This window comes from Cystoisospora suis (assembly GCF_002600585.1).
Source record: "Cystoisospora suis strain Wien I chromosome Unknown contig_6149, whole genome shotgun sequence".
Taxonomy (NCBI): domain Eukaryota; phylum Apicomplexa; class Conoidasida; order Eucoccidiorida; family Sarcocystidae; genus Cystoisospora; species Cystoisospora suis.
Genome location: NW_027158938.1, coordinates 754 through 9449, shown reverse-complemented (window position 1 = coordinate 9449; position 8696 = coordinate 754). Strand labels below are relative to the sequence as shown.

General features: G+C 41.2%; 1 protein-coding gene across 1 annotated transcript; it reads left to right on the top strand.

Annotated features, from left to right (window-relative positions):
- CSUI_009836 (uncharacterized protein) lies at positions 1–8547 on the top strand (the record flags this gene model as incomplete). Its single annotated transcript, XM_068069945.1, has 1 exon — positions 1–8547. A coding segment is annotated over one exon (6620 nt), but the record flags the coding sequence as incomplete, so codon positions are not given.
- Between the last annotated feature and the right edge of the window lie 149 nt (positions 8548–8696).

Here is an 8696-nt window from a genome sequence, read left to right as displayed (position 1 = left end):
ATATTAACGAGGTAGAAGAGGAAGAAGAAGAAGAAAAGAAGAAGGAAGGTGACGAGGAAGATGTGTGTCATGAAGAAGAGATAGAAGAAGAGAGAAGAGAAGAGAAGGATGCGAAGGTTTTTCCTCAAGAAGAGAAAGAAGAAAGACGTGAGCTCCCGAAGGAGAAGGAGGAGAAAGAAGAAGAGAAGAAGAGAAAAGACGTTAGGGAAGAAGAAGAGGAGAGAAGCCGAATAGAATCGATCGATCTGCGTGAAGAAGAAGAAGAAAAGCACGAGGAAGAAAAGGAAGAAGAAGAGAAAGAAGTAGAGAGCGAGCTAAAGGAGGTTGCGGAAAAGGAAGAAGAGAAGAAGAAAGATGAAGAAAGAGCCACGTGCGATGTAGAAGACGAGAAGTTGCGGGGAGAGCAGGAAAGAGAAGTAGCCCTCGACAATGAAAAGAGAGAAGAAGAGGGCGAAGATACAGGAGAACGTATGAATGAAGAGACAGGCAAAGAAGAAGAAGAAGGAGAGAAAGAAGAAGAAGAGGGAGAAGAAAAAGAAGAAAGGGAAGAAGACAAGATGAATGAGAAACAAGATGAAGAAGAACAAGGAGAAAGAAAGGAAGAGAAAGGCGATGGAGGTGTAGAAGAGAAAGAAGGACAAAGAAGAAACACAGAAGAAGAAGAAGAAAGTCATGAAGAAAGCGTGAAAGAAGGAGAGAGCGAGGAGATAGATGAAGATCCCCAGATAGCATCGACGTACCTCCAAGGCGTCTCGACTGACATAAGTTCATTGATAGATGAAGGAAGAGAAGAAAAAGAAGAAGAAAAAGAGAAAGAAGTAGAAGAAAGAAAGGGGGAAAGGAGTTCCTCTAATTTTGATAAGAAGGAGAACGAAGGAGGAGTTGAAGAGAAGAGAAGAAGAAAACTTGAGGAGATGAAGAATTTCTCAGATGACACAGAGGAGAAAAGAGATATCCACAATTCTTCTTCTTCTTCTCTTTCAGCTACCGGAGAGGAGACAGATGGACTTGGAGAAGATGATGAAGATACTTCGCTCAAGAAGAGATCGGAAGAAGAAGAAAAGGAGGAGGAGAAGGAGGCAGCGGCTGAATGTCTTAGCGAGGAGGAAAGTTTGAGAGAAGATCGAAACGAAATGGAGAAGAACACGGAGAAGAAAGAAAGGAAGTTGCCAGGTGTAGAGGAGAGGACAAGAGAAGAGACAGCTGGAGAGAAAGTAGAAGAAGAAGAAAAGAAAGCTTGTCATGGAAAGAATGAAGAAGAAGAAGAAAAAGCAGAAGAGATAAGTGCAAGTATGGTTCAAGAAGATCTTCTCATACAACTACAGAAGGAATCTTCTTCTTCTTCTCTTTCTCCCTCTTCTTCTTCTTTTATCTCTCCTACGGATTCTTTGTCTTCGTCTTTTTATCCTTCTCGTTTCTCTTCTTGTCGCGGAAGAAGCCTTTTTTCTCTCTCTCTCCACCGTCGATATCCCAGTCTCTTCTCGAGCCTACAGACTCCTTCTTCTCGCACATACATGGCAGCCCAAGATGCCTCGTCGTCTTTTCTTCCTCGACGTTCAAATCAATTCTCGTCCTCTTCGCGGTTGTCTCCCCTTTCTTCTTCTTCTTCTCGTTCTCGCTATTCTTCTTCTTCTGTCTCCTTAGATAGATTAAAGAGAAAAAAAGAAAGTGCAGAAGATCTTATGTGGAACTTGATCGAGACAACTTCTCTCTTTCTAGTCAACTGCCTATCTTCTTTTTCTTCCTCCCCGTCTCCTCCGTCTCGTCTCCTGTCTCTCAGAAAAGAATCTCTCCAGACTTCTCTTCTCAAACCTAGCTCGCATGCCACATCTGTTTCTTCTTCTTCCTCTCTTTACTCGAAACTTCTGGACGTTCTTCTTTCCTCTATCTGTCTTCAGTCATCTCAGTCGAGTTTCAACAAGCAAAGCAATCAATTCTCCTTCTCTTCTTCTTCTCTTTCTTCTTCTTCTTCCCCTCTTTCTTCTTCTTCTTCTTCCCCTCTTTCTTCTTCTTTCTTTGAGAAGCGTAGAGAGAGTGTTCTTTTCTTCTTCTCCTCATCTTCTTCTTCTTTTGTTCCTTGTCATATCGTGTTTCTCTCGAGAAGAATCGCAGATTTTCTTCTGAATGAACTCGATAGGATCAAAAGACTTCTACATGCAAAGGCGAAAGAGAAAGAAGGAGAAGAAGAAGAGAAGAAGAAGATTTCTTCTTTCCTTGATAGAAAAAGAAAGAGGACTGCAAGGAGGAGGAAAGGGAGAAGAGTGCATGGAGAAAAGAACAAGAAGAAGAAAATAGGAAAAGGAGGTCGTGGCCATGGCTGCGGTAATGGTAAGGAATGCGTTAGAGAAACAACAGAAGAAGAGAAAGAAGAGGAAGAAAGTTTCATCTCTTTCTTTCTCCATGCCTTATATTCCACTTCCATCTATCTTCTCAAGAAACAAATCACTCAAGAGATCTTCTTTTCTCCCTCTTCGTCTTCTCTTCCTTCTTCTTCTTCTTTGTCTTCTTCTTTCTGCTCTTTGGAGGAGAAGAAGAAAGAAGGGGCGAGCGAACGTCTTAAAGGACAGGATGAGAGAAGCAACGACAGAGGAGATTCTCTGCGTTTTCTTCTTTCTTCTTCTTCTCTTTCTTTCTTTCGTCGACGTGTATTACTTTCCCTTCTTTTCTATATCTCGTCAAATCTCTATGGACAGAGAGCAAGAGAGAAAGAGAAGAAGAAGAAGATTTCTCTCGGGAGCGATGTCCGAGAAGGAGAGAGCATGCTAGGAGAGAAAGAAGAAGGAAAAAATAGTCTTTCTTATGGAGAGAGCAAGAGAAGGAAAGTCGATATGGAGAAGATCAATTTCTGCGTCAGACAAGAGAGGCAAAGACCAGAGAGAGAAGATAGAGAAGAAGATGAAGAAAGAAAGGAAAGAGAGAGAACGAAAAGAAGAAAAAGCAGAAAACGACGAGAGAGGATGTTTTCACAAGAGGGAGTTAGGAAGAAACGACGTTATACTTTAGATTCTTCTGTTTCAGGTGTAGATACACCTAAACAATCTTCTGCATGCACAGGACCAACAGACCAAGATGAAGAGTCATCTGCTTCCTCTCTCCCTCCTTTCTCAATTAGACATGCGACACGTGAAAGGGAAGAAGAAAGCAGTAATAGCCTCATAGTGTCTCCGGCTGTATATACACCATGGACAGGTTCCTCTTTATTCCGAGAAGAGAATTCTCTCTCCTCTTCTTCTTTCTTCCCTTCATCTTCTTCTTCTTCTCCTCTTTCATGGAGGGATCATCTCCTAAATTTCTGCGGCCGAGTAGTAGTCGCAGAGCCTTCTATCGACCAGTCGACATATCGATATCTTGGGGAAGAAGAAGAAGAAATTCCTTCTTCTCTCTCTTCTTCAGAGAGTGAGGGGTCTGTAAGTTCCTTCTCTTTTTCTAGTGTCTCTGACGATGAGAGAAGAGACGCAGCTAAAGCAACTCGTAAAAGAGAAAGAAAGAGAAGAAGACAGAGAGAAGTTGAGACAGACGAAGAGAAGAATGAAGCTTCCTCCCCAGCGCTCGTTGACAAGAAGAAGGAGAGAAGAGCTAGCTCGTTTTCAAGGTGTCCATACTGTCTATCTTTCAGAGATGCTCTGCATGTGAAAGAAAATAAGGAGAGAAAAGAGAAGAAGAAGAAAGGAGAAACACTTGCAAATGAAGAAGAACAGGCCCTTAGAGAGGATGGTAGTATCCCCCCACTTCTTCTTACTTCTTCTTCTCCTCCTCTCCTTTCCTCTTCTTCTTTCTCTTCTTCTTCTTTCAGGCTCTCAGTCCTCGGAATGATCCGGACGTGGCACCTAGGAAGAAGAAGAAGGAACGGTCTCTTACCAAAGAAACATGTCTACGATTCTTCTGTCTCTTTTTTGTCTTCTTTCTTCTCTGTATCCTCCTTCTCTCACCCCCTCTGTGTCTCTGTGAATTCTGTAGATGTGTATCAAGAAAGAAGAGAAGAAAAGAGAGAAGAAGAGAATGAAGCAGATGACGAGGAGAGAGAGATTTCTTCTTCTTCGGTTTGCGAGGTGTGTGTGGATCTCTTCACTTTCTTCGCTTTCTGCTCGGGAGAGTATGAAGCTCTTACCGAAAGAACAGAAGAAGAAAGACCAAAAGAAGAAGAAAAAGGAGAAGAAGAAAACGGAGATGGGGATTTTATTTCTTGGTCTAATCCCCAACCTCAGGTTCGAGGCTTCTCCGCATTTTCGTGTCACATGAAGAAGATCTTCAAAACTCTTCTTCCTCTCTCTTCTTCTTCTTCTTCTTTTTCTTCTTCTTTTTTTTCTTTTTCGAAGTGTCTTCAGCTTTGGAGGGCTCTCGGTTTCTGCTCTTCTCACCTCTCTTTCCTTTCTTCTTCTTCTTCATCCTTTCTTTCTTCTCTTTCTCATCTTCTTCCTAGGGTTGTATGCGGGGTGGAGAGGAGAGAGAAGAGAGAAGAAAGCGAAGAGGAAGATAAACTCCGAGAAATAAATGAAGTAGGGCAATACGGGCGTGCTTTCAGAGATCTTTACAGCCTCTATGAAGACACCGCCTTCTATACACTTCTACAGATTCTCACCTTCTCTCTTTCTTCTTCTTTCTCTTCTTCTTCCAAGGATGGTAGACTGTTCTGGAGGAAGAATGTGAGAGAGAATGCCTCAGGAACTTCTGAAGAAGATCAAGAAGAAGAAGGAGAATGGAGAGAAGAAGAGGAGCAAGGGGAGAAAGCAGAAGAAAAAGAAGAAGACTCAAGGAGAAGAAGAAAGGCTTGTGACGATAAAGGATCTGTACAGAATAGAATAGATACTCCGAATGAAGAGAGAAAGAGAGAAGAAAGAGAAGAAGATGAAGGTCTCGATAGAGATGTCTGCTCTTCCTCCTTTTCCTTTTCCTCGTTGGTGTGTTTTCTTTCTTTGGTTCAAATGGTCTTAACGATCACTGAGAGAATGAAAAATAAGAGGTGTAGACATCGTGATACACAAGAAGAAGAAGAAAGAAGGAAAGAGAAGAAAGAGAAAGAGGAGAAGAAGACTGCTGAAAGTAGAGATGCGTTAGATGACTGCGAGGAGGAGGAGAGAATGGGAGATCATGTTGCGAAGAATTTCGGGGGCAATCGTTGTTTCGTGATGGAAGACTCGGGTGTATATACACCGGAAGACTTGGGTCGGGAGGATTCAATCAAGATGAAAGAAAAAGAATTAGTCTCTTCTTCTTCTTTCAAGGTGAAAGAGAAAGAAACACCTTTACGGGGTGCAGATACACCTCGTCAAGTGGAGTGTTTTCCTTCCTCTGCTTCTTCTTTCTCTTGTTCTCTTCTTACTCATCGATCTTTCAACAGAGAAGCTAAGAATAATGAAGAAGAAGAGAGTCTGGAGAGAAGAAGAAGATCTTCTCTTCCACATGAAGTGCTATGGAAGGAGAGAGGGTTGTATGGACGAGAGATTTCTGCATATCTTGAGAAGGTTTCTGCATGCATGAAAGAAAGTGAGAAGTCTATTGAAGAGAGCATTTCTTCCTCTCTTCTCTCCTTCGTTTTACTCAAGAAAGATACTTCCTACCGAGACCAAGAAGAGAAGAAGAAAGACGGACCAATGACGGACGGGGATCTGCTTCTACGTAGAAGCCTCGGTGTGATCTCGGATGTATTAGACTTAACGACAATCCCTCTTCTATTCTCATGCAGAAAAGAAAAAGAAGAAGGAGGAACAGAAGAGGAGCAAAAGGAGAAGAGAGAAGAGGAAAAGAAGAGAAAGACGAAGGTTCTTTACTTCTTTCTTGTGAAGATGTGGAAAGCCCTGCTGCTACGGTATGCCCGGTATAAGCTAAAGAAAGAAGAAGAGGAAGAAAAAGAAGAGGAGAAGGAGAAGAAGATCGAAGAAGAAGGAAGAAGAAAGCAGATTCCCAAGAGAGAAGAGAGAGATTCTCTGATACATGAAGATATAGAGGAGAAGATAAGATTATGTTTTCTCTTATCTCTTCTTTTAAAGAAATCTAAACAATCCTCTTCTTCTTTTTCGTCTTTCATCTCTCATCTTCTTAAGACCTCATCCAGAAGGTCTGTGCAAAGAGAAGAAGCAGAAGAAGACGAGGAGAAGAGCCACGCGAATGACGGACAGAGTCTCTTCACAGGAGGGAGGTGTACATACACCCCAGATGCAGATAGAGAAACGGTTTATCTGAATAAGCAAGATGAGAATAAGGGAAAAGACTCTGAAGAAGAGAAGACACCTAATCCAGATGAAGAAAAAGAAGAAATTAGAGAAGTCTTTCTGTTAACTTTACCTCTCTTAGAAGTCTGGCGACATAACTTCAACACACATCAATCTACATTTCTTGCTTCGCCTTCTTCTTCTTCGTTTGTTTCTCTTCTTTCTCGTGCTTCTTGTCTTTCTTCTTCTTTCTTTTCTTTCCTTGATAGAGACGAGAGTTCACAGTGCATCTCCAGGAACGGTCACGAACACCTCATAGAAGAAGAAGAAGAAGAAAAGAAGAAGAAAAAGAAGAAGAGCGACTCTATCAAGATGAAGAAAGGAAAAGAAGAAGGAGGAAAAGGAGGAGTGTTTGAGAATCTCTTCAATGATGTAGTGTCGCAGGTCTTGTCGCATATCCATACCATCTAACTCCTTTCTCTTCTTTTCTCTCTTCTTCTTCTTCCTTTCCTCTCTCTTCATACTCTTCTTCTTTCTCTTCATTCACACAGGAGAGAAAGAAGAAGAGAGACGAAAGGGGGGAAGAAGAAGAAGATCAAGAAAGGTGTTTCATCTGTTTCTTTCGAAATACAGCAGATGTCTCTATCTATCTATCTATCTTTAATCTATCTTTAATCTATCTATCTATCTATGGAGTCTTTGGGGGCGGGACATAAAGAGAGAGAGAAAGAAGAAGAGAGAGCTAGGAGGGAGCTATGAGAGAGAGGTTAAGAGGAGAGACGTCGCTTTCCCTGTGAATAGACAGATAGATGCTTTCAGGTCTTCTTTCTTTCTTCCTTCCGTGTTTCTTCGAGTTCATTTGTGTTCTCTTGAGTAGAGAGAAAAGAAACGAAAAGAAGAAGAAAGAAGAAGAAGAAAGAAGCTTTTTTGCCACAGTTTCTTCTTTCTTTCTTTTTTTCTTTCTTTCTATTCCACACACAGGCGACTGCACGATAGCGACGATCAACATTTCCTCTTCTTTCTCTTCTTCTTCTTTCTCTTCTTCTTTTCTTTGAAACATACGAAGAAGAAGAGGTTGAGACACGAGTATGTGTATTAGATCAAGAAGAGAGAGAGAAGGATACTACCTCTCCTCTCTTTCTTTCTTTCTTTCTTTCTTTCTTTCTCACTCTTTCTTTCTCATGTCTTCTGCACCCCCGTGATCATAGCGTTTTCTTCTTCTTGACCTACTTAGTGGTGGTTCGGAGGCTTTTTTTCTGTTAAGCAGGTTTCTTTCTTTTCTTTCTTTTCTTTTTCCTCTTCTCCATCTTACGTCTTCTCTTCATCTTGTGTCTTTCCGTCTTAATGAAGACAGACCAGAGAAGAAGGAAAAAAAGGGAGAAGAAGAAGCGACGTGTGTCGATGCAAGACAATCGATAGGATTGGAAAGAATACGAATGAAAAAGAAGAAGAAGATAGTCTTCTTCTTCACTGTTCGCTTCATCCATCTTCTTCTTCTTTTTCTCCTTGGTCTCTTTTTCTTGGATATCTTAAGGAGAAGAAGAGCATGAAGGAAAAGAAGAGAAGGAGAAGATGAAGATGGGAGGGCTGCAGCAGAAGAGAAAGAAGAAGAAGAGGAAGAAAAGAAGAGAAAAAGAAGAAAGAGAAGAAGAGAGTGACTTCATAACCTCTCTTGAAAGAGGAAGAAGAAGATGAAGAAAAAGAAGAGAAGATCGTGAAAGAAAACTCACGCTTCTCCAACGAAGTATATCCTCCTTGTCAGTATAGTAGCTGTTTCACATTCTTCCTGTTGTCTCTTTCATTCTCTTTTTCTCTTCGTCTTTCTCTTCTTACAATTGAAGGTGTTTTGCCTCTCTATCTTTCTATTTCTCTCTCTCTCTCTCTCCATCTCTCTCTCTCTCTTCTGTCCTTCGGGGATTTGTGAAGAAGAGAGAAAGAGAGAAAGAAAGAGTGAGCGAATTGCTTGGCTCTCTTGCATGTGGACGTTTTTCTGTTTTCTTCCTTCTTCTCTTCTCTTCTCTCTTCTTTGCCGTTTCATCAATCTTCTTTCTTTCCTTCTTTCTGTCTTTTTTCGATGAAAGAAGGTATCTATCTCTATTTCTCAATCGGAGATAGTTAACTAGAGAGATAGAGATAGAGAGAGAGGGACTGTAGGTCATCCGATCTCTCCATCTTCTTCTTTTTCTTCTTTTCTAGTCGTCGTTCTCTTCATCGGAGCAGCAGTGGCATTCTCAGTGTACTTCCTTATCTCTCTTCGATTCTCGAGAAAGACCTACAAGAAGAAGAAGAAGGAAGGATGGATCTCTACAAGCCCTTGTCTCCTTCTTCTTTCTACTCCTTCTGCTGATACAACGCCGACTGCTATTACTACTACTACTATCACTATTCATATACATCCATATATGTATGTATGTGTATATATGTGTATGTATATGTATATATATGTATGTATATGTATATATATCTATACATGGAGATATGTATGGGATACTCATGGTTATCTTACGATGATAGTGGTGCTGCTGTTGTTCTTTCTTTCTTTCTTTC